General features: G+C 43.0%; 1 protein-coding gene across 4 annotated transcripts in view; it reads right to left on the bottom strand.

The window, feature by feature from the left end:
* Positions 1–4,265: 4,265 nt before the first annotated feature.
* The window catches only part of cyth1a (cytohesin 1a), a 36,645-nt gene continuing 15,770 nt past the window's right edge, over positions 4,266–25,140 (bottom strand). For 2 of the 4 annotated variants that reach the window (XM_010790700.1, XM_010790692.1), the window contains exons 2-13: positions 15,297–15,379; positions 13,203–13,267; positions 12,026–12,092; positions 11,821–11,939; positions 10,804–10,884; positions 10,558–10,670; positions 9,659–9,807; positions 9,465–9,577; positions 5,819–5,897; positions 5,639–5,707; positions 5,012–5,166; positions 4,266–4,683 (exon numbers count right to left, since the gene is read on the bottom strand). In XM_010790700.1, the coding sequence (XP_010789002.1) occupies positions 4,605–4,683; positions 5,012–5,166; positions 5,639–5,707; positions 5,819–5,897; positions 9,465–9,577; positions 9,659–9,807; positions 10,558–10,670; positions 10,804–10,884; positions 11,821–11,939; positions 12,026–12,092; positions 13,203–13,267; positions 15,297–15,379 (1,172 nt within the window). In that variant the 3' untranslated portion in view covers positions 4,266–4,604. Of the gene's footprint in view, positions 4,684–5,011; positions 5,167–5,638; positions 5,708–5,818; positions 5,898–9,464; positions 9,578–9,658; positions 9,808–10,557; positions 10,671–10,803; positions 10,885–11,820; positions 11,940–12,025; positions 12,093–13,202; positions 13,268–15,296; positions 15,380–22,173; positions 22,367–25,140 lie in introns of those variants that run through there. The other 2 variants (XM_010790708.1, XM_010790684.1) reach the window with 2 other exon arrangements.

The following is a 25,140-nucleotide window of genomic DNA, read 5'->3' as shown; positions in this document are numbered from 1 at the left end:
GGTCATGAATGATGAAACCTCCCCTTCCAACAGTATATCACATTCCCCTGGTCACGCACTCAGAAACCTCACTCTAACAAAAACACGTACAAGAACAGTCTGCATATCCGTGCTGCACTGAGAAATATGAGAAGTGAAGATGGTGAAAAACAAAAAGTTCCTGCTGCCTCACCACCACAACACATTCTCTAACTCTTTTCACTTTTTTTTTGTTCATGCCCCAGCAACATGCCTCTCATTTCCCATCATTCGCGTTCATGTCCTTGGCCCTGCATTGTGTTTCTCAAAATCGTCTTTATGATCCTGTTTTATAGCAGTGGTGCTGAAGGTTTTTTCACTCCAGTTGTGTAAAAATACGTACGGTCTGTTTCCAATCCAACCAAAATCTTTTTATTTAAAGGTCCCCTATTATACTGTTTTTCATCAATATATTATAGATCTCAGATATATAAAACATGTCTCTAAAGTGTTTGGCTCAAAATACCAAACAGATCATGCATTGCAGCATCCCATAATCCCCTCTGTTTCAGCCCTGTTTCAAAAGTGCTGATTCTCTATCTTTTATCTTTAGATGAAAATAAGGAGCCACTCCCCACGCCCCTCTGAAAGATATTTGGTTAAAAAGAACACAATGTTGCTCTAGGAGGAGATCCAGTTGATAAGGTAGGGGGTGTTTCCTTGGTTGGTGATTGGCTAATGGTTAAAGAGGACAACAACATCGTTATGACATCATAAAGTGGCCAACATCTGATCAGCTCATTTTCAGACAGGTTTTTATATAAATGGATCAGGACAAAAAGTGAGTGAGTCTTTTTCCCTGAAAGTTTCAGAATACACAGAGGGGACACGAATGTATAAAAGACATGAAAAAGTGGATGTTGCATGATAGGTCCCCTTTAATATCATTATGCAAGGATCCGAAACAGGAATCTAATTTTGCAATTGTTATGTTCACTGGGCATCTGGAAGAAATTGTTTCATAATTTGCACCCAAGTTCCCTCCAAACACTGCAGGCAATCGCCCAGAGGTAAATATACCAAAAAACACACATTTTCATTTAGCCTTGGATGTAGGTTTTGCTGGGGAAAACAATATTTTAATCTTTCACAGATTAAAGGACTTTTGAAAGCAATTCTCTCAGTTCAGATAAACATGTCTCAACTTGAATAAACTCATACGAGAGAACCGTTTCACATTATCACTGTGCCTACTACTCAACATTACCCATGGGCCTCTGCAGCTCTGTAACTACACTGCATGTCAGTAGCATTTAGAATTCACTGTGAATGTTCAACAGAGACTGAAGCTAATCTGTGTTACTACAAAGTGCTTCTGTAGCTGAAAAGTCGACCCAAACTGCTTTCAACGGTGGTTTACTCTGTCTGCAAGTTACACATTTACAATGCTATTAATCATACTTAGACATAATTTTGATTGCAAGATGAGTACATCATTGTTATCACTTTTTCAACTTCTCGCAACAGAGACTTTTTGGCAACAGCCCCGTCGTTTATTCATATAGACAGTAGAGGCAAACAATCTCACCAAGTTTAAAATAGTCATTTATTTAAACCTATAAAATCCAAGTTTAGATTACTCCACACCAACAGAAATCCAAAGATATGCATGCATTTTCAACTACATTTCCTGAATGCCCATTCCATTGAGAAAGTCATTTATATTGATTGCTTTTCCAGGCATCATTTAATACGATACATATTCACTTGTAAATATCGACCTTTCCCTGCTGCGCCGACATTTGTGCCATAAATACGTGCATGCAAGCTTTATAAATAAAGGAAATGTTGCGCTGCAGCATGAGAATGGATTCAAACAGTGGCAGGAGAATGTGCTTTTTGTTTAACACAGGGTAAATGTGGTTAGAGTAACGCAATGTTTGGCAGTTGTGCACCAGAGAAGGAATGATTCAATTCCAAGGCTGCCCTCAAGAAGCATTCAGTATTCAAAGAAATACAGCAGGATGGCCACACTTTAATGTGTGTTGTTGAGGCATAACTGTAATGGCTGCAACTAATAGGCGATATAAAAATACAAGTTATCTTTGTAGTTTGCTTCAGTATTTGAATTGTCCCTGCAGCAGAAAGCCCATCGCTGCTGATCACACACTGCCCCCTGCTGGAGAGACTTTACTAGAAAGCTCTGAAGGAGTTTGTGGTCGTGTAAAAGACTTCCATAGCCAGTGTTGACACATTTGTCTTTATTTTTAGCTTGATTAAATGGCAATGATACAAACCTCAAATCAAACATTATTAAACAGAATACCAAAAGAAAATGGCACAGCTAATAGGAAACAAAATGAAGACAACATACCCACAATACATTTTAAATATGTACAACTTTGATAAATAAACCAATACTGTCTAGAATTATGATTGTTTTGCTTTTTTCATAATTTCCCTAGGATTAGTGCGTAGAAGAGCAGAGAGAAGAAGAGAACCAGAAGAGGCAGTGAGTGAGGACGATGAGCAGCAGGCACAGATGACAGTAGACAAGAGTAGAAAAGACAACCGACTGATGCAAATTTGTACCTCCACGCAGTTGAGTTTGCCATTCGACAAAATGACTGCTTCAGCATGATCATACGCCATCCTGACCTCCATCTTTTGGTGCAGCGCAGTACATTCCTCACACCGAGCAGTTTTGTATTGTTTCACATCACAATTTGGATCCTGAGTCGGGACAGCCCATTCGTTTCCAGGCAGAGCTTTTATTGAACCACATGTTTATTTGTGCTGCGTAAAAGCCTCTATAACAATATGTCATATTATGTCTTATCCATAAACAACCTGAAGCACAGTTTTGTAAAAAGATCAATGAGGTCTGGCTGAGAGATGAAAATGCGTGTGATTTGTTTTTCCCTTGAATAGGTAACTCTCTCTACGAAGAAAATCAATATTAAACGCAGGAAATAAAGATGACATTCTGTCGATTGGGGGAAGAAACTGTCGCTAACCAGCAGCTTTTCTCGTGACGTTTCATCTAGATCAACAGGCCCCATGCAGCAGTAACTTTACTAACACTGAAATTAAGTTTTGTGTATTAAGACAAAATAATATAAAAATGTATGGGAAGTGAAATTGAAAAATAGGGCCACCATTTCTAATTTCCAGACAACCTCAAAAAGAAGCCCAGGGTGATAAACAGTCGTCCCTTTAAAAGACACTGATCCTCAGGATGCGTCTCCAGGACTTTCAGGAAATGAAGAACATGAGTCAGACAGCTCTGAGACCCCGTCCAGACAGCCTCACCTGCAGCGTCCCAAAATGCAGCTTCACATTTACAAAAACAGTTCGATCCGGGACACAGATGAGGCTTTCATTCCTCAAATGGCTGTCGTGAACAGGACCCATGTCACGTGGAAAGTTTCAGAACGTCATAACAATCTCCTGAGTGGCAACTTTTTTACGTTTTCTTTTTTGTAAGTATAAAATCACTAACAGTTGGCAAATCATACCCTCCCGCCCTTCCTCCCACACCCGCCCCCCTGCAGTTTCTGTTGCCTTTTTCTTAACAAAAGTAAACAAACAACAAGAGGAATCAACATTTAAAGCTGTAAAAATACACATATTACGGTAACATTAAAGGGGACCTATCATGCAAAATGCACTTTTGTACGTCTTTTATACATGAATATGTGTCCCCGTTGTTTCAGGGAACTCACCAAGTGTCAGAAAACACAACCCTCTCTTTTCCTCCATACCCAAATCTCTAAAAACGGGGCTGCAACGGATCTGATACAGACTGATACAGATTTTAAATTGTTCTGACGTCAGAAACGGGGTGCTCCGCCTATATGGGCAACTCTCCACCTATCAGGGGAATGAGAGGTTGCCGTGGCATGGTAACGGCATGGTAACAGCATGGTAACATGACGCTCGTGCCTCGCCCCCCTCCTTTGCAGGGGGGCGTGGTTAGCTGCAGCTCATTTGCCACAGAATCAGCCCTTGCAAAAACAGGGCTGGAAAGAGCAAATAGAGCGAAATGAGGCATGGCTGAAATGCATGATCTGTTTGGTATTTTGAAAAAAAAACCTCACAGACATGTTTTGTATAGGAATGGCCCTACAATATATTATTAAAATATAGCATGATAGGTCCACTTTAAAGCACGTCAAAAAAGGTATTCACTTCTCTTTCAGGAAGCGAGGAATATTTTGGTTGGAGTGCCACACGGTCAGACCTGCTGAGTTTAAAGGATGTGTGCTACGGGGGGCTGCACGAGTGTATTCATGTTGTGTACAGTATGTGTGCAACAATGTATATGGGATTTATGTTGTTTGTTATTTAAGCATCTTCGAAGGGGGTTTGCCGTCTTAAACAGCAAGATTTCCTTTCAGCTTCATACACAGAGAGCACAAACAAAGCTGAGAGAGGAGGTTAACAGACTTTGGCCCTGACTCTTATCTAGAAACCCCAGCATGCTTCCTGTTTTTCTGGCCTGTAGAGTCCCAAGTCCTAGAGAAATCCCCTGCAGAGGTCTAAGGCAGACCTAAACCGCGGCCTCTGCACCCCCCCCAGACAGGGCGGGCAGATACCCGGACCCCCTGCTCTGTCAAGTGCAACATCTGGAGCGCAGGGCAGCTCTAGTGCCTCTTCATGGACGACACCTTCTTCTTCCTAGCTGCCAGCATCTCGTAAAAGGGATCCCTGCTGATGGCAGCTCTGTAGAAACAGACGCAGAGGGGGGGGCGGGGTTGCGGGGGGGGGGGGTTAGTGTTCCTGCACTTTCAAAGTACTGGAATGTCAGACATTTGCATGCAGGTAGGGCTCAATTTACAATGATACTAAGAATGTATGTGTGGTAAAATGAGTTTATACATCTAACATTATTTCCCTTCATACATTATGGTTCCTGTAGCAAAGACCTTAGAGCCTGATTACTCCAAGTTCAAAGAAACACAGAAATAGGATCGACTGAAACGCATGTGTAGGTGACACACATGCACTTCATAATGCCAGGCCTGTCAGAAGAGAAGGAAACATGTTTTACTTGATGCTGTTCATCCATTCGTCTTTTTCCTCAGTCGTGGGGGCGGAGATACGGTAGAAGGTATGGTTGCCCTCGACTACGCGTCCGTCAGCCTCAGTCTTGCAGGCTTTTATCACCTGGTCCTTGTTGTCGGGGATGAAAAGCTCAAAGCAGTTCTACAGAAGAGGAGAAGATGGAGGTTAGATAATATAGAAAACATAATGCATAGATATAAATAACTGTATTTATCAACAAATTCTAAAAACTAAAATCTAATTTACATACAGTACATTATCCATATTAAGGAATCCCTCTCTATGGTATTTTGTATATATAAAGTTGTGAGGGCCTTACTCCCAGTACAATTGTTTGTCAATAAGGAAATAAACTACCCGTCGAGAGGTAATTGTCAATTGAATGTATTATGTTTGATTTTTTTTTGTGCAAATATCACAGTGGTGTAGGTGCAAATCAAAGCAGTGAAAATTCAGCTAAAATAATCCCAGTTTTTAACTTCCTAAAAAGGGCAGCACCGAATAAAATCCTTCTTTATTGTCCATTTAGAAAATGGGTGGAAGTAAGATTTCCAAGTACCAGTTCTTACTGTGTGAAATTAAATAAATGACCAGTAGAGGGAGCTGTACTTACAGGCTTCTTGTCCTCCACCTCCTTGATGCTCAGGTTCTCCAGGGGGATTATTCCTCTGGGCTCTTTGTCCTGGACAAACAGAAACTCTGTGATTGAGAGAGCTGCACACGGGAACAACGGGAACAACAAGAACAGAAGGAGCACAGTCTTCACTGTGACTGAGAAACTGATTGTACTCACTGTGGTGTACTCAAAGTAGTACAGGCAGTTATCTGTGAGGATGAACCACCTTCTCTTCCAGGTTTTAACACGTCCCCCTGTGGAGCAAACAACCAGCGTCAGAGAGGCTCAACAAGAGAGAGAGAGAGAGAGAGAGAGAGAGAAACGAGCACCGAAGCACCGGGTCGAGCAGCAGACAGGCAGACAGATGTATGGCAGACAGACAGATGACGGCTACAGAGGACTCCTTTTACCCACTATAGCGATTCACCCTCTTCCACCATTGCACCATGCGCTCACCATCACCAGTTACTTTGTTATTTTTTCTTGACTTTATCCTTTCCCCTAATGCTCTACGATGAAGCTACGTCTCCACGAATGTATTGGTGTGTCTGGGAACTGTGCTAACTCGGCCCTGTTTCTCTTTCATTAATAGCTGACTGAGGAATGAGTGTGGAAAGCCAGGATCAATAGACACGATACAGATCCATTTGCTTTGCACTCACTGACCTTAATGAACTACTGTCCCAATGAAGTAACTAGGAGCCAGGTATACATGTGGAAAGCAAGAACTCAAATGACTGCCAGAGGGCTGAATGAGGAAAGTAAGGAGTGATTTAAGATTAACTTCTCTTTCACACCCAGTGGGGGCTCTCTGGTTAACTCTGCAACCCCTGATCTGTAGCTGACCTCTGACCCCTTTTGTCACCCATACTTCCTGCGAGGGGAAACCTGATCAGAGGAGCAGATGGCACTCTCTCTGGGAGGATGGGATGCCAACAAACAGAGGCTCATTGAGCTCTGCGCCTGCAGCTATGCTCAGCTTCTCAACAGGCATCTCAGACTAGAATTTCCTGTTTTGGCTTTGTTAAATAACTTCTAAGTCTTATAGTAGCAGTGTCCGGTGAGTAGGAGGGCGGGGCTTTGTTAAATAACTTCTAAGTCTGATAGTAGCAGTGTCCGGTGAGTAGGGGGGGGCACTCGATATCTTTGTGAACTCGATATAAAGACCTAAGCCTTGTCTAGACTGGGCTATCCCACCACCAATGTTAGTAAAAAGCTGCATTGTGAAACCCATCTACCCGGATAAAGGAGGCTTAGAGGATGTTTGTAAACATGTAGAACACACACATTTGATCATATAGCAGCAGTGGCACTGTATATGATATCCCATCAAATCACAGACGTCATGACAGGGCAAACACTTCAGTCTATGCTTGTTACAATTTACAGACACCATCGACACACGCTTCACTCGACAGGCAGAGATGGAGAGCCCCGTCGTCACATCTCCACTTGTCAGCGTGATGCCAAGGAAAAAGCAGACAAACAGAAAAAACAGACGCGATGGCAGAATCACACAGCTGACGGCCCGAGCTGATTGGTTCAGTCGGAGGTTGAGATCGGTTTCATGGTCATGTCAGCTCCTGTAGCTCCCATAAGAGACATGACCAACTCCCCTGCAAGAATGTCTGGGACGAGGCGGGACGTCCCAGCAGATTGTTGCAGGGGCATGTTGCCGTAGTGGAGCGGGGGGGGGGGAGGCACCCATGCAAGACCGGACTGTGAGAGGCTGGGCGAGTAGAGGGTAGGTGGGAACAGGGGTCTCTTTTAAAAGATATTTAGATTTTGTGATTCAGTTTAAAAAGATTATTCTCAAAAGGACAAATTAGAAACTGGTTTGCTTCTCATGTCATTTCACTTCTTGTTTTTGTAAAAACAAGGGTGCAAATGTAGTTATGAGAGGAAACATTCATTACTTACAAGAATGCACAACCAAACCTCTTAAGTATGTAGATGTTATGTGTATGTGCAAGCAATCCTGAATAAATCCCTTTCAGCCCGCTCCTCTGCCCACGCTTCTCTCCCACAGTTTGGTCCAGTCCAGCGCCACACCGGTCCCCACTGTTACCCTTCAGATCCATTTAATCATAAGATAAGGAGAGCAGAGCCACACGGTTGAAACGGTGCATTATTCCCTTTCCATGCCACCAGAGAGAAAACAACAATAAGCCAATGAGTAACTGGGTTCATGGTGAATTTGGAGAGTCAAGCGAAACTCCTTTGTTGTGCTCACTGTACGGCAAAAAGGCATAATGCAGCTTTCAAAAATAAACACAGATCAAAGAGTGACCACCACAGCATACAGAGAAAAGAGAGGCAAACTGGTCACAAAGCCTCCGCTCCCCGAGCCGAGCCCATGGTGTGGCGAGTGAACCCGGTGAGTGCCCAGCAACCACCCACAGAGATTAAAGAGTGTGGACGGACCACCAATGACAGACTACACAGACATACATCAGAAGATCAAATGAGTCAATGGAGACACAAAAATAAATTAAAAAAAATCTGCGGCCCGGCCTGAACTTTTACAAAACATGAGAAAATAGAACAAAAGCATGGCGGACCACCAAAAAGCACCCCGAGAGCTGAGAGATGGACTAGCGTTTGGGAAGAGCAGGTGTACATACCTCCTGAGGAAAGACAACAGCCAAACACATGGACACAAACAAACGGAGAGGAAAAGAAAACAAAATAAATCAAATTAAATGATAAGGAATTATTGCACCACAGTCCTGACGATCTGGTTCCAGGGAGGCTTTGATGCACTGCTTTACAGCTTTCCTTTTGAGGGTCAACAGATTTTACATATCTGATGTTGCTGCATCAGCCCACAAGGGGGAGTTGTACTCAACGCCACAGCTACTGTAAAGCACTACATTAAATATCGCCTCCACTTGGCTCCATGTTTGTTATGTCCAGTCATTTACCCCTGATTGCTTTATTAAAAACTGACAATTTGGAGAGAGAGTAATTCTTCACTTTCTTGTTTAGGTCCATTGTAAAGATTCACAGTGATTGGAATATCCAATTTCATGTTAAACATTCATGCGCTCTTTAATTCAATTGTGAATCTGTTCAACAGAGAGATCTCAAAGGAAACAGAGGGTGAAGAGTTCAGGGGTCCAGGGTTGTGCTTTTCTTTGTGTAGAAGTATTGTGACCAGTGAAAGTAACATTAGACATCCTGTGAAACATTTGTAACAATACAGGTGTATGCATTAGCTCAATGGTGTCCACAAATATGTTTAAGTCAAAACAAATTCACATAGTCAGGACAAAAACACCCATCAAACCACACAAACACTTTTAAACTCTAATAAGGATAAGAAAAATAATTAGAATCATTCAAATTAATTGAATTATTCAAAATATTAATAATTCAAAAATAATGCTTGAGGAGGGTTTCCACTATGGTAAACATCTGAGTTAAAATGTCTGCAGTAAAAAGCAAAAACACATGTCCTCTTAAGTAACATTTTCTAAACGTTGTGTTTGTGCATAAACTTGATTTACAAGCCATAACAGCTGTCATTGTGCTTGTGTGTGTACGTCAGTGTATGAAAATGCCCTGTGGTAAATAATGCAAAGGCCTCCACATGTGGTTGTCTGATCTCAAAGCCATATTCATAATACATGAAAGCGGGCAGAGATGTTTTCAGATGTCTCAGGTCGAGCGTCTAGCAGCTCATACACACCTTAACTTAACATGTGCCTTTATGAAAACACAACGTAATCATTCTGCACAGACACAAACATGAGAACACCATTATCTTGGCAATACATTGTGTACCCAAATAAATGTGCACGTGTATTTCCAGTTTCACTCACCCAGTTTTAGCAGCCAGCCCTCTCTGTCTGGGTTGAAGAAAGTGTGTGTGAGGTCGTTTCCGTCGTCCTCTGGGATTTTGAAAGGCTCATTCTTGATGCTATCATACAGATTCTACAACACAGGGAGTGGAGTATAAACACAGAGCTTGTGGAAGAATCATTCACGATATCTGTGTGTTACAGCCATACTGACCCTGAGCAGGTCTTCAGGTAGGTCTCCTCCTTCGTTGATTCCTCTGTTCATGGAGATGAATCGTTCCACAGCCGGCTTGTCCTTCACGTTCGGGTTGTGGAGGCTGGTGTTTAGCATGATGATGGCAAATGACAAGATGTAACAGGTGTCTGTAACACACACACACAATTATAAGAGAGAGATGAGCAAACGGTTGCTATTTACCATAAAGCTGCAGCCAATGTCTAACTTAATGTCTAATGTTTAAATATAAATATAAATTAGCCGAGATGAAAGGACTGCACTTAGGGGACCACAGTGGAACAGAGAGGAGCGGACAGGCGAAGCTTCGTTAGCGGGGAGAGTGGGCGGGAGTGAGAGGCTGCGAGTGGGCAGCTAAGTATGCATGTGTGTTTCTGGACGTGCACTCTAATGTGTGTGTTTACTAAAAGTCAACGGGGCCAGCACAAGGCTGATGCAGCAGCAGCACTTAATCGGGCCTGTTAGGTTGTTGAGGAGCATGCATTATTCACATCCATCTGCATCCATGTTAGAGGCAGGCTGCTGTCTGATATGGACATTATTTCCCTCAAGCCAGATGCTGCTGTAGAGCACAGCTCACCTCAGCAGACGTTGTGTCTGCTGAACCGAGCACTTTAGATATCTGTTCCGGCGACATGCCATTAGATCTCAATGCTTTATGGAAAAATGAAGTGCTTCAGGGAGGAAACAAGTTTATCTGCTTTAAGAAAAATAAGTGTTTTAATAGGTTATTATTAATATTGCTGATGGCTATATTTTAGAATAAATTAACCTAAATCTGAATACATTATGTTGTTTGTTTCACTGCCCACACATCCTCAGCTCTTTGGCTTTTCATGACGGCACTGAAAGCTTGTCTTCATGGCGTGGCGCTGTACCTGTGGACTGGAAAACGCCAGGGTTGCATTGGCAGTAGCGCTGAGCGAAAGACTCCATCATGCGATCGATCTTCTGAGCTTCTCCCGGTAGCCGAAAACTCCACAGGAACTGTCTGTCAGGGGACACAGTCAGCATTCAGCAACACTCACTTCCACTGTGAAAAGGCTGAACTAGCTCTCGTGAAGGAACAACACTGAAAATCACAGATGTGAGGGATGTTCGTTTCTTGGGAGATGATGTCTTACCTGAGGGCCTGAACCAGGTTCAGGTCTGTGAACTCATGAAGCTCCACGAAGGCATGAAGGACTTCCAGATTGAAGTCATCTCTACAGGGACAAAAACAAAAGCAGAGCAAATTGTATCACTGGTCAACATTTAACATGGCTTTTTCAGCATAACCAAGAAAAACATATACAGAAGATTAACGCTGCAATTTATGATTATACTCATCATCAATTCTTCCTATTATTCCTCTAACGTTTGTTCACTGCCTCATTTGAAAAGTAGACTCCATCAGGAGTGTGATCTGACTCTCAGAGGTCTGTGGTATTCCATCAAATATAATAGGAGAGGGAAAACACCCGCCACCTCCCTCTCATTTCTCATCTAATCTCGATCATGACATCATCCCTGACCTTCAGGCCCTTTACAGTAAACGATCTTCCCTGTGGGATCATGGGAAGGCTCTGAGGAGCTCTCGCTGACAGTCTTATCCAGTCACTACTGTTCCCAGTGGACGAGTGACCAATCGTGTCTCAAGGCTCTCACGCCGTTTCAGCCTCTCTTTGTAGAATCAGAAACACTTGGAGAGGTGATAACAATCACACTTAGAGCGTCCATCCACAGCCTGAGCTCCATTTCCTGTCCTGACCTCAGAGACCACACCCTGACTGTAACTCTGCCGGCCCTGTAGTCCCTGAGCAGCGTGTGCTGGCCATAACTGTCATGTTTTCACTCCAACAGGGACGGTCTGGAGTGTCTTCCAACACGTGCGTTGTCAAGTTTCTTTATCGTGTTATATGAATGAGAAAGATAATCAAAGACAGATGGAGTAACAAACATCTTGAGAGGATAAATGTGGTTCCAGTAAACTTGAAAGGAAGGGTGTGTTCCTGACCAAGAGGAAACGCAGCAAGACGGAAAATATGCACTCGACATTCGAGGCTTTTATCAACCACATTGATGGGTGCTGGTGAGTCATGATAGAGTGTGAGTGGAAGATGGTTAGATAGTGGAAAATAAAGATCAGTCTTCATCCTCACCTCTCTCCGAGATAATCTCCGATGGCTGTTTTGTTGAGGCCCTCGCCTTTGTAGAGGAATTGAGCAATGTCGTCGCTGGTGTTCTTCAGCAAATCGTTCTCAATCAGGAACTGGATCCCCTGAGAAAGAGAGAGGGCCCCCCAGGTTACTTCCTGTTCATCAGAGCATGTGGACCAAATCTCATTTCGGAAGAATCCCGACCTACCTTTTTGGGGTCCATGTTGAATTTCTTACGGCCCATGGCCACCTGTTTATTCCTCTGCATATTTTTCCTGGAACAGAAGAGTGCAGGTTGTTTTTAAGTTTGACTTTATGTTCACACAATGTTGTATACAAACAAACTCTGGTATGTAGGAAGGGCTTCAAACTAAACTACTTTAATTATCAATAATTCTGAAATATCACCTTGTTGGAAACTACACCAAACCAACCAAAACCCAAATATATTCAATACAATACCACAGAAGGTCCAAGACAATCTTCTTGTTTGAAAAGTTAAATCTAGTGATTTCTGGTCATTTTGAAAAAAAAAAGAATCATTGCCCTGAGCGGAATACACTTAGATCTTTTGGTATGCGAATCCAACAAATGGATTTCACAAGGCTCGGCCAGTAACACTAAATGTATTTGCTTCACTTCCTAAAAGTGTCTTTCATTTGTTTGGCGGAGACTGGCCTGTCCTCCCCCTCCATTGTGATGACAAAGCCTTGATAAGGCGTTTAACATCATGCATATGGGAACGTCTCATTTCCCATGGCTGGAGTAATTCAGGGGTCAAAGTGCACTCAAAGAGTCCGCTGTCACCATGGTTACATCTCCATCTCCAGCCGGTGAGAGGTCGCCACTTCTTCTTCCCACTGATTCACTCACAGCAGCATTCCTTGGGCTATATACTGCCAAAGTCTGACATTCAACTGAACAGAGGCAACACAGACTACAATGCACTTCCTTCAAAAATGGATTAAAGGAAACTTTGATCGTAAGAAAGTGCAGTAAACCTTAATGGGTTTTATATCCAAGAAAGATAATTCGGTAGTTGATGGGATCTCTATCCACTTGAGTAGTCCAAACATCAAGCCTCCCTCCCCTGGGATGGTCCATTGTCTGCCTCTGCCCGTACACCCACTGCATTATTCACTGAGGCCTCTCATAATGGGGGTGCGCCTGATGAAACATTTAAACTGCCTTAAAAGCAGCATTGCCAATTTGTAGCCATTTTGGTGTGACCAGATCACCAGACCTGCCCATCAAACATTCATTATTGATAGCTTCATTTGCTAAGTTAATAGAAGGCTAACAACAAGCCAATATAGGCGACACAGAGGGAGATTGTGTGTGAAGGGGGGAGGGGACGAGAAGGGGCGGACACCCTTTTTTCTTACCTCTCCTCAGTGGAACCCAGGTTCTCGATCTCACTTGTCACTTCTGCTATCTCATCCTTCAGCCGCTGCAGAAAAGAGAAAAAAAAACGTTAGACTTCAAATGTCATTCATCATGTGCAAGCTAATTTCCCTGACCCAGGAGAAGCGTGTGACAAACACAAACAACATGCAAAGTATTTGTACGTCTTTATTAAACAGTGCCGAGGGAGAGGCCATCATCTCTGAATCACCCGTTTGTCTATAAGCCAGGTGGCCTTTGATCACATCCGGCCTTTTATCTCATAAACACTCACATCGGAAACCATCAGCTCAACAAAGAGAGCATCTTAGGCTCCTGATGAGCTGAAGCATCACACACTGGTGCCCTGCCAGCTCTCCTTAGTTCTCTTAAACAAAAAGCTGATATCAACTGTCTACAGTTCATCTCATATGGACACACGTGTTTGCGTGTGTGCGCTCTCTTCAAGCAATCCTCTCATCGGGGATTCGATTAGGCGGAAAACATTCCGGGATAACCGCAATACAAATGGAGTGAGATGGCGTAAAAGTGGATTGTATTTTGTGCAGCGTTTTAGAGATTAATGGTCTCAGGTTTAGTCGATCAGGAGGGCTGGTGCCAGGCTGCCGCAGGGTGATGTCAGCTTGATGAAAGTGTGGAATAATAGACTGTAGCATGAGAGGAGTCCTGTATTCAGATAGAGCTTACCCTTTATCAAGAGAGGCTGCGACTAAAAAGGTTACAATCATGGAGCCTCCCCATTCAAATCCAGCTGCGGCATTAGTTTATAATTCCTCATCCATAATACCAACTCACCATAGGCCAAGCCACAAAGGGAACATCTGTGTTTTGAAGGCCTGCGCAATTCTAACACATTCCTCAGATGCTTGCCTCCACAAACAAAGGCTGTGCTCATACGGGAAAGTGGGTGTTTGTGTTCGGGGGGGCCTTGACATGTGGGAGTCGAGGAGGAGAGGGGTCAGTGTGCAGGCTACAAGGAATGAGAGGAGAGGAGAGCAGTGGTGGCCAGAGAGGGTGGGAGGGGCAGGGATGGGGGCTCATAAAAGAGAGGGTGTCGGATCATGCCTGTAGTGTTTGTCGGTCGGAGCCAGGGGAAGGTGAGGGGCCACCGGGACGTCTGGAGGCCAACTCTACACAGCAGGACGTTGCGGTCACCCCTGAGTATCCATTGCTTACAGAGCTGGTTACTGAGTGACAGGTCTGATCTGAGCAGCTCGCTTCAACAAGCAGCTCTTCTCCGAGGCAGGATCAAAATATTATCTCAGGCCGAGGACAGGAATCAAACAAACCACTTTAGGGAAATTCGGCCAAGCTGCTTTGAATCCTGGCTCTCTTTGGAAATAGGAAAGTACACAAAGGATATTCGACTGGCTGCAGGAGCATGTTCCTATTGAGAGCCTGATCCCTTTTTCATCTGTGTGTTTATCTTGGTTTTTTATTCAAAAACACATATTTTAATGAAAACATCACAAAGAGATAACTTGTGTCCATAAAAAGAGGTATTTGTTTACACGGTGCATCCATAAAAACACAAACGGTTAAACAGTAAGAAATGGTTAGCTAAGGAAGTGAGCCCTTGGCAGGAAATACCTCACATTCCACTCGGGTTGAAATGTTTTAAATGGATTCCTTGCAAAAGGAACATTTGTACAACTGGCTAGAAGATAAATGTTTAACCAAAGACAGAGGAGTCCCAGTTGTAGCTGAAGGCAGTGGAAGGATGCCAAATGTCTGGATATTGTTAGTTTGAAAATGAAATCCCCTTTCCCCTTGAGCCCCTAAATCTCAAGACTGGTCCTTTTAATGGGCGGTTGACTGAATTATTCTATTAAGATTATACCAACTGTGATATTAAGCGATATTTAGTCCAATCAGATTAAATATTTTCAGCCAACTTGAATAGTATTTGTTGTCATGACACTTTTTTGTACTGAGACAAGTAAATGTATATCTGAACAATACACCTAACGAGAGTAAAAAGGCTTAAGGTTAACATTTTCTGCAGTCAAACCGGAGCTCATGAGTTGTAAGCCCATTTACTGTTTCAAACCCCCAGTATGTTATTCCAGTATTACCTGAATGTCCTCCAGCAGCTCCTGCTTGCGCCGGCGGATATTCTCCAGCTCCTGCTGCTCCTCGGGGGTGAGGTCGTCCGGCACTGGGGAGGGAGGAGAGAGGATGAAGGGTTAGGACAGTCGCCCAAATATAATGCACCTTCTCTATGCGTATGTGTCTCATGAGGCGTGTCCCTTTATAATTCTCCTTGATATCAGAGGGTGACATGGCAACGTTTGTGGAGTCTGGCTGTTTCAATGATAGCCATATAAGCTGTTTCTCAGCAGTAGCAGATACTGTATCTGTACCTAAGAGGAGAGGGACACTCAGCGTATGAAACATCTACACAGTAAATCAAGTGTTCAGCAGCAAGGTGCACTCTGAAGAGGATCAAACTTTTAGGTGTGAACGGTCAGACTGAAGGAAACAGCTCAGGTCAGCCAGGCAGCACTGAGCCCCAGAGAAGCACAGATGTGATAGGTCTCAGAGCCGCCGTCACTCCCACTGTAGGCTGCTATATAATAAGCTCTGCTGAGTACTGAGGGGCGAGCACTGTGTCCTGATGGATGGACAACCTGCCCTACTAGCATAAAGGGACACCAGCAGCGTAACTATAACAGCAATCGAAGCACAACCTCGGCTCTTTTTTTTTTATTGTAGCCCTGCGTTTGAAGACATTTCGCCGTACTATTTCAGAATCTCAAACTTAAGTCTCCTAAAAAAAGGTGAGAGGACAATGTTAAATTGCAACTCTATGTATTGCTACGAGTATTTGAAATACCTTCAAACTTGTTTTCACCTGCTGAAGAAATGCATTAATAATTAACTTGTAATAACAATTTTTATTTTAAAGTTCAACTAAATTGAAATTCCTGTAAAAATAATAAAGAAAGTCTGCACCCTCTAAGGTTAGAGAACCAAACCATGTGTTTTTGTAGATACTGCAACATTATTTCACAAAACAACAGATCCTTAGTGACAAACTCTTTGCACACTGACACTGTCATGACTCTGTCTCTCATTCCCCCAGTTCCTAAGCCCCCTCATTACCTCACTAGCAGGGTTCAAAGGTTAAAGGGGTCGAGGCGAAGGTTGACTCTGTGGATCTCTGCAAACGGTTAACAAGGTAATGGTTATAGAGTAATGAAAGCTGAGTCCAGAGGAATCTTCAACACAAGGTTTCAGATTACTCATTTCATAACCTTCTACACCAACGATGACCCGAGAGAAATCTCCCTCTTTCTACAACTGTATCCTTTCCTCTACCGTAGAGTACATCATCCAAATAAAACCACAACGCATCGTTAACATTGATGCAGTGTACCTGCAGTGAGAGGTCAGTGAAAGGAAGGGTAAAAGCTCAACAAAATCTGGCGCAGCAATCAATAAAACAAGGATGAGGCAAACCATCCGGAAAGTATAAGCTCAGTGTGCTTTGACACACAAACAACTTTACAGCAAAACATATCTTTTTTTAATTTTTCCTTAAAGAAGAATTAATCCAAGCTTAGAATCCTAAATAAAAGTTATCCTAGAGAAAAAAAGATCTGCATAATGGGAAGCAATTATTTGAATAACAGAAGGTATGCTCACCTTAACATATTGAGACCAATACCCATGACATAAATGGAATGCCTGCTTATATTCAACGCATGGATACAGACAATGGAAGTCCAAAGCAAGAGCCTTAGAGTGGGGCTGATAAGGATCCCCAAAACAAAGCCATGCTGTCTTCCTTTCTTTTTTCAGAGAGCTGGGGGAGCATGGCCGTCCACACACGTCATACCTCACAGCCTACACTCTCCCTGGCAAACCAGCCCTAATGTTCATAGTATCCATGGCAACAAAACTGTTCTCACTTACAAATGAAGCTGACATCGGACAAGCACTTGGATGACCTTTGTTTTAGGTCAGACAGTTCCCTCAATTGCAGCTAACATTAGAGAAGAATTTAATGTTTTGATACAGACTGAGAAGCATAAACAGACGCACACACAGATGCAGAGCCAAGTGCTGACAGGTTTAAGTATGTGTTCTACCAGTATTTATTGACCCTGTCTAAGTTTGACTGGGTCAGTAAATGTCCCGCTGAGTAAATGCTGAGCGGGCTGTGAGTTTATCAGAGCGATGGGGAGGACAAGCTTAAAGCAGGCCGTTTTTTCCTTTTTCTGGAAGTATGATGTCAGGTTGGACGACTGGTGGATGCAGAAGAAATTGGGAACCAACCAAACCACAGCATTCCTGGTTTAAAGTAGGACCACAAAGTGAAGGAGACAGGGCAGAAGAGCGGCAGAAAAGGACTATAATTTAAAAGAAACTGAGCAAAGGAAACCATCTCTGTCTCAAGAGCACAAACAAGGACCTTCTCCAAATCGGTATCTTAGCCCATGAGCCGGGCACACGGAGGATGAAGCCTTGGTCCAACCTACCACCCCACATGTCATCTGTTGTCAGCCACACAATCAGACTTACTCAAGCAGCCAATGAGGTACACGCATCACTGCCTTTCTAACTTCAGCAGAAAGGATCAAGACCACATCAGGGAAAGGAAAGGCCCCACCAACGCATGTTCCTGAGGTGGGCACCAAGTGGGTGTCATTTTCCTGAAACCAGCTGATGAGGGGGGAGCCCGTCCACGTATGTCAATGCTGCTTGTTTTTCTTCTGTCTGGGAGCGCTGCTGGCTCTCATTCTGCCATCCTCTGTCTGTACTGGTAATTAGGGCTGTGCGATTATGGCCAAAATCATAATCATGATTACTTTGCTCAATAATTGATATCACGATTATTAAAAACGATTATCCATTTACTTTGAAAACATCAATTTAAAAAACAAATTTGAACAATATGTTTTTAACAGTTGATTATCGTGAACTTTAAGTATAATTCAACTGAAAAACCAATACATTTATTATTAATTTTTTTTTTTTTAAATCGTTTCATTTCTATTACGTTGTTTTCGTAATTGTTGCAAGCCAAAATCGTAATTGAGATTAAAATACGATTAATTGCACAGCCCTACTGGTAATGTCAATGAAAGACGCCTTAAACAGGACAGACAGGAATTGAAGAGGTATAGAAAGAGTGATAGCTTTAAATCTGTTTCTGTACCACAAACCCGGTGAAAGCTGATCATCTTTTATCGAGATTAGGATCCATGTATTGACAACTCAGTGAGAGGACGATCAGAGCAAATGTGGCATTTTTACCTTCATGTTTACAAAATGTATCACTACTCATCCGCTCCGTCTATACGTCAATTTAGGAGCCCCTCTAATCCGAACTGGGGAAAACCTGTATGTGGTGACTTCAACGGTCTGAAAGAGAAACACGGGCCGCCCACATCTTCACTCGCGCTGCTCAGAAAGGTCATTCTAGGAAATCACATGCACACGGAGGCGTGCATACAAGAAGTTAAGTCGTGCACATAGAATAGGGTACAGTCACATGCACTGATATACATGCATAACACCCACACACACCCACACACACCCACCAACGCCCTGATCAAAACAGTGCTTCTCACCCTGTGCCTGGCAGTGCACAAAACAACTTGCTTTTTGTTCCAACATTCAACAATAACACCATCTGACTGGTACTGTCCGCGCTGATATTCAGAATGGATCCATTACATCAGTGAAAACACGTTTGGAAAGCACCCATCGTCTGTGTTGGCAAACAAGGTACGGCAATCATAGAAGAAAATGATACTGAAATGACAGCTAAACATTAGGCTTTAAAGAAATGTTATACATTAACTGTCGATTAAAGAACTTCATAACACCAAGGCGGTGTGAAATGATGTGTGTGTCCTTTTGCCAAATCTGGGACAGTATTCTGTAAGTGCAGTGGCCCTCATTACTACAGAGTGCTGAATAAAATTAATGTATTACTCATTATGTTCCCTTAAATTCCCTTAAAGTGCACCTATCATGCTATTTTTAGGCAACAGCATAGGTCTCAGATATATGAAAATATATAAAGAACATGTCTCTGAAGTGTTTTGCTCAAAATACCAAACAGATCCCCCATTCTAGCCATGCCTCATATCCCTCTATTTCACTTCCTGTTTCAAAAGTGCTGATTTTGGGTATAAAGCTTTAAAAAAAAAAAAAAGATCAAAAAAAGGAGGGGGCTGAGCTCATGCGGGACCCGGCAGCTACTGTCTAAACTAAATACTGTCGTGATGAAACGCCATATCATGGATTATCATGGATTATCAAGGATTATTTCTGAAACAGTATGGAGCTCAAAGGCTTTCTCTCTTGCCGGTTATACCACAAGGTGAGTTCCTTTTTATTTCCTGCTTCTTCACACACATGCTCTGTGCAGTACAGGTTAGCTCTGAGTGTTAGCGATGCTAATGTAAACATGCACCGACCATATTATGTCCAAAACAGTCGGGCATTGTTTCTGATAGCAACATTTCCGTGGGTGTAAAGTCAGCCTACATTTCCGATATTACGTCATATCGGACGCAAATCTGGACCAGCTCCGTTGTAGCCCCGTTTTTAGAGATTTGGGTACGGAGGAAAAGAGAGAGGGTTTTATTTTCTGACACACCGGGGACACATTTATGTATAAAAGACATCAAAAAGTGCATTTTGCATGATAGGTCCCCTTTAAGTTGGCCTTCCCTTACTAAAACATTTTGTTTTACACAAACTATTCGCGCAAAATATCATGTTTTACCGTTGTTAAATCCCTAAGGTGCTTTATTTAAAAAACATTCAACCGTTTGACCGGGTATGTCCTTATTTTTGGCTTCTAAGCATCTGCAGAGTTCCTAGATGGGCAAAGTCGTTTTTAGTGAGGGCTGGGTCAGTGGAGAGCACCGGGGAGCTGACATCAAGGGAGTTACCAATTATAGCTCCCTCTCCCACAGCGGCGGAGCCCACTAATACACATCCTGATTTCCATCAAGGCAGAAGAGGCAGACGTCTCATTTCCACCCAGATCACTGAAGAACTCTCCTTGGAAAATAAGGAAATTAAATTCTTAAGTGCTTGTAGGATATCTCAGCCCCCCCCCTCCTCCCTCCCTGCAGATGTGACCCAATTTATGGAGCTCCTCTCAGCTCAAAACGACACAAATCATCGCCTAGTTGCCCCTAGTGACACAGTAACTGGACGGGGTCACAAGATGCACACTTAGGTGGACTTAATAATATATACATGTGCTGCACAGTTTAGTGTGGCACCGGATCTATTCTGTCTATATCTACTGAACCAGATGGAGACATCAGTGAATGTGTCTATGGTGCCTGTGATCTATGTATGAAGGAATATGCAAAGATATACACATCTATTTCTGAAGCCACGTGTCTGTCCATAATGGAATCATTTCATGTTGATGAAGTGGACGCACTAATCAAGGCAGACGAATGACACATTAGTTTCTCTCTCCATCCGTTCTGTGTCTCCTCAAAATCTTTTAATTAGGCTTGATTAGCCTTAGTCTTCTTCCTCTCATCTACTCCATCTTTATCCCCGACTTTCTTTGAGTTGTCTAGCCAATCTAATCAGTTTAATACATACACCTCCTCCCCCCCCCCCTTTAAAACTGCCAAATGCGCCCTTCACCCCACCGAGGTCCCTGTAGGCTCCAATCAATCGACCCTTAGCCAAAACCAATGAGAGCACAAGCTGTAACAAGAAACAGTCCACTTCATGATGAGGTTTAATGCGTTCAGCACAAAACACGTGCACACAAACAATCGATAATGTGAGCTGGGATAGGCACAAACACACGGGTAAACCGGGGTCTAAAAAACCTTTCTGATCCTTTCTGCTGTTTGAACAACAAAGGGCGATTCAGAACGTCTCATCCGCTGATCTCTGATCCGAGACTGAATCTCATTACTACAGTAAACCCCAAGGGGATTGTCCCTCATATATATTTGAAGCCACACACAAACACACACACACAGAGACACACAAATACACCTTCATCTTTTGAACCAGACAGCTAGCAACAAAGCCTTGCATGGGCAGTGAAGGAATGCCAGTCCTGAATATGGGCACCGGCCCGATAGAACATGTTCACCTCTGACCTTCAGATCCCTTTCTACCAAACTGGACCACCAGGTATGGATCAGAAAGCCACAAAGCATCCAACCTGACCTGCTGTGAGGGTAGGAGGATGTGAGGAGAGACTGAAAGGGGGGAGATACCAGGAGAACACGTCCAGTGTTTGGCCGGGGAGGCGTGGGACGGCAAGTGGCAGGAGAACACGGAGATAGTGGGAACAGATGTGGGACGATCACAGATTTCCCTTTGTGTCTGAAAGTGGCCTCTGATGGAATTCCTCAACAAGGCCCCGGCAGGGGACTGTCGGTGGCTGAAGCATCCTTGGCTTTGAATGTTGCCCTGATATTTATTTATTGGTCATCCCAGCTTTCTTTTGTGGCACTGAGAACATTAGTTAAGTGAATTCACCGTCTGACATGTGGTCATAAATACCTTGCCTCTTATGTTACCTTTATTGTTGGAAAATCGAACCATCAACAGCAATACAAACAGCAATCCTCAACCCTACTGACCACACTGCTCAGTCATTGGCTGCATCAGCTCTCATTCATCTTAAGTGTCATTGAGTGGAGCTCCATCCACTAAGCTTAACCACAACACAACAAACCAGGGTGGAGAATGACAGGACAGCAGACAAACCCCTAGCACTTTAAATAATTCATCCAAGCTGCTTTTTATGTGGACAGCACACTATAACCCTTCACTGATTTAATCAAAGCATGGCTGTGGTTGGACACAGAATCAATGAAAACTGACCAAAGTCTAAAATGACATCAAAGGGCCAGAAATAACATGCTCTACAAACGGAGTGGAAAACAATACAAGAACAACTTCAAAAACACATGACGGCAAACAAATGTAAGTGCTAACCTGTACGAGAGTCCTCCAAAGAGCAAATGATGTGTCTTTCCAGAGAGCTCTTCTTCCTTCCCTACTTCTTATCTGTTCCTTGATATAAAAAAAGTCCTCTTTTCTGTCAGCTCCTGTGGCGTAACGCAGGCGGGCCAGAAGTCCACATGACAGGCTGCGGAGAGAAGGAGCCTGCTCCTCCAGTCACAGAGAGACACTGCCGGCTTTCCTCAACTGTACCGCTCTGCTATCAGCTCCCAGCATGCTCTCAGCACACTGACAGTCCATTTAGGAAGTCTTACTCACTGCCTCACTCCCTCCCTTTTTCTTTTTCGCTGTCACTACCATAGAGGCTCCACCCAGTGGTCATTCCCTTCCCTGCCTCCTGCTCACAGGGCAATATAAAGAAAGTCTATCCTAATGCCCACGTGTCTTTAAATACAGAGAGCTGTTATTAACCAGATGTGTGATTAATCAGGATTGTCACATTGAGATGTTGTTGTGGACTATTTGAAACAATTTGGGAGAAATCTGTCTTAGTTGGTGATCTGTATTAGAATTGATAACACCACTTCCTTGGTACGATACGGATGGTTGACACCCAGTCCTAATACAATAATTACAATACACAAATGTTAAACATTCACAAACAGTGTTTTAGAAGGGAACATAAGATATGACCATAGATTGTATTTATAAAAAGGGATATGACTCATCGTGGGTATTGTCCATAGTGTGGTTTGTCATGTAATGCGCTTTGAGCACCTGGAAAAGCACTCTAATAAAAATGTAATGAATTCATATTATTAAACAATATAGTTAGCAGCAAAACATTACAAATATAAGGTCTACCCCAGATCAAAAACAGGGCACATTTCCAAGAAAAAAGTTTAGTAAAAAGTCACATTTCTACCAAAGATTATAAATAGTTTTTCAGTAACTTCAGATTCAAACATATCAAGAAAAACCAAGAAAGAAAAATGTACTGAACAAGACGGGGAGCAGTATTTTTAGGAAGTCTATCTTTTTCTCCAGACACATCCGGTCACCACAGTGAGGTAGTTATGAGCTGTTGGTATGAGTCAGCACTTTTGAGCCGGGTCTTCTCTCCTGATGAGTCATGCCATCATCATCATGACCTCCAAACCCCAGTTTAACAATAGAGTCTGTCCTGAAGATAACTTTTTATTTGTCTTAAGAAATCTGAATCTGTAAAGTCAAAAGTAACATAAACTATCAGATAAATGTAGTGAAATAAAAAAAGAACGATATTGGCTTGAAGTGAGGTAAAACAATAAAGTAGCATATCGTTAAAACACTCAATACCTCAAAATTGTACTTTAGTGCAATACTTGAGTAAATGTACTTTAGTAAATCCCACTACTGGCATTATCCCAAATGATTCATGCCCAAAGATTGCACAGCATTCCTCCTCGTCGTGTTGGTACAGCATGAGTGTTGACTTGCCCCGGGAGCGTCTGCATCACAGAGCAGATGTGAGCGCTTCCCTCACGTCTGCATATCTTTATGAGTCAACCTGGAGCCCTCTGCAGGCCCAGTGACACAGCTGCTCTCACTGCTGTCAGTATGGGACCCATGTGTTGTAGGTTACAGCCGGCTCTGACACGGAGTGGTGATTTATATTCTGGATTACACGACTAAACAGATCATATTGAAATGCCAGAAGGAAAACATGTTCACTTGATCATGCTATGACTATCAGTATTAAAATCTGAATAAAATAAACCTGCAGGTCAAGATTTGGATTGTTTATTTCTAGTCTTTTAATTTCTCTAATGTACAGTGCCTTGTCTTTTTATGCGGCTACAACACACAAATCTCCCAAATTGGGATCAATAAAGTACTTGTTATCTTATCTTAAGATCAGGCACTTTGTCTTTGAGTTACCTCGAAACTACAGAGTAAAGTAGATATGTAAGCAAGAAAATAAATAAACACCTTAAGAGCCCATATTCACTACATTAGTTTTCTCATTACTGTTGAGCCTGTAGATTTACCCTGAGGTTAGGAGCCACTGCACTGCCCAGTTAGAACCGCCCCTAGCCTTGTCTCTTCCACAAAAAAACAACCTGTAATTGTTGTATTGTACATGAGTGGGGTCAGGTGTATGCCTCGCTATCGAGTAACGGGATTCAAAGGAATGTTGATCCCCCAAAGGACCTTAATATCCCAGAAACAGCTCTCTGTCTGCTGGCTGTGTTAAAGCTTCAGTGAAGGAATGCTGGGAGCAGAGGAAACGGCTGGGTGGAGGCTGGAGCTGGAGAACGTATAGCGAGGTCTGCCACCACACACAGCAGCTTCGATGTAAAGCAAACATACAGACGAGTCCGCAGCATACACATCCTGCAGCTTCACGCACACAATCCATCACTATGAACACAAGAGATCAGCTTTCTGAAATAATCTCCATTCTGTTTTATTGGCATTTATCAACATGAATTGTTTGGTTAGGACAAATAGGACAATGTTCTCAATGTTTTTCCTCAAAAGCGGAAGTGCTATTTCTACCCACAATGCATGCCTTTGTCCTCCAATGCTGCTGGCCTTGATTCTTATCAGGGCTGAACTACTATCAACATCCTCTCTTGCCAGTAAAACACACACATCCAGAAAACACATGATGGGAAAGCTGGAAGAGCCAGCCGTGTTTTCCTCTCTTCTTATTTCTGTCCCTGCGTGGCTTTTTCTGTCATAAGGCAGTGTAAATGTAAGCCCACACACAACCTGTGGGATTTCATTTGCTGTCGAGCATATTGACAACCTCTCTGCTTCCTGTTTGTTAGCTGTTCTCAACGTTCAGGGGAGGAGTGAAAGCTGACGCTAAACCCACACATCCTGTGGAAAATGTAACAAAATAGCCATCCTGCAGTACTTTCATTCACCCGCTCTCATGCCACCATGTTGTGATAGAGTTCAAATGGGATCTGAATAGTGCACAAATAACAACATGACCCCACCAAAGCAGCT

Source organism: Notothenia coriiceps, unplaced genomic scaffold (genome assembly GCF_000735185.1).
Source record: "Notothenia coriiceps isolate Sejong01 unplaced genomic scaffold, NC01 NC01_scaffold00001471, whole genome shotgun sequence".
Taxonomy (NCBI): Eukaryota; Metazoa; Chordata; class Actinopteri; order Perciformes; family Nototheniidae; genus Notothenia; species Notothenia coriiceps.
Note: the sequence above shows the minus strand (reverse complement) of the source record. Positions and strands in the feature narration are given on the sequence as shown.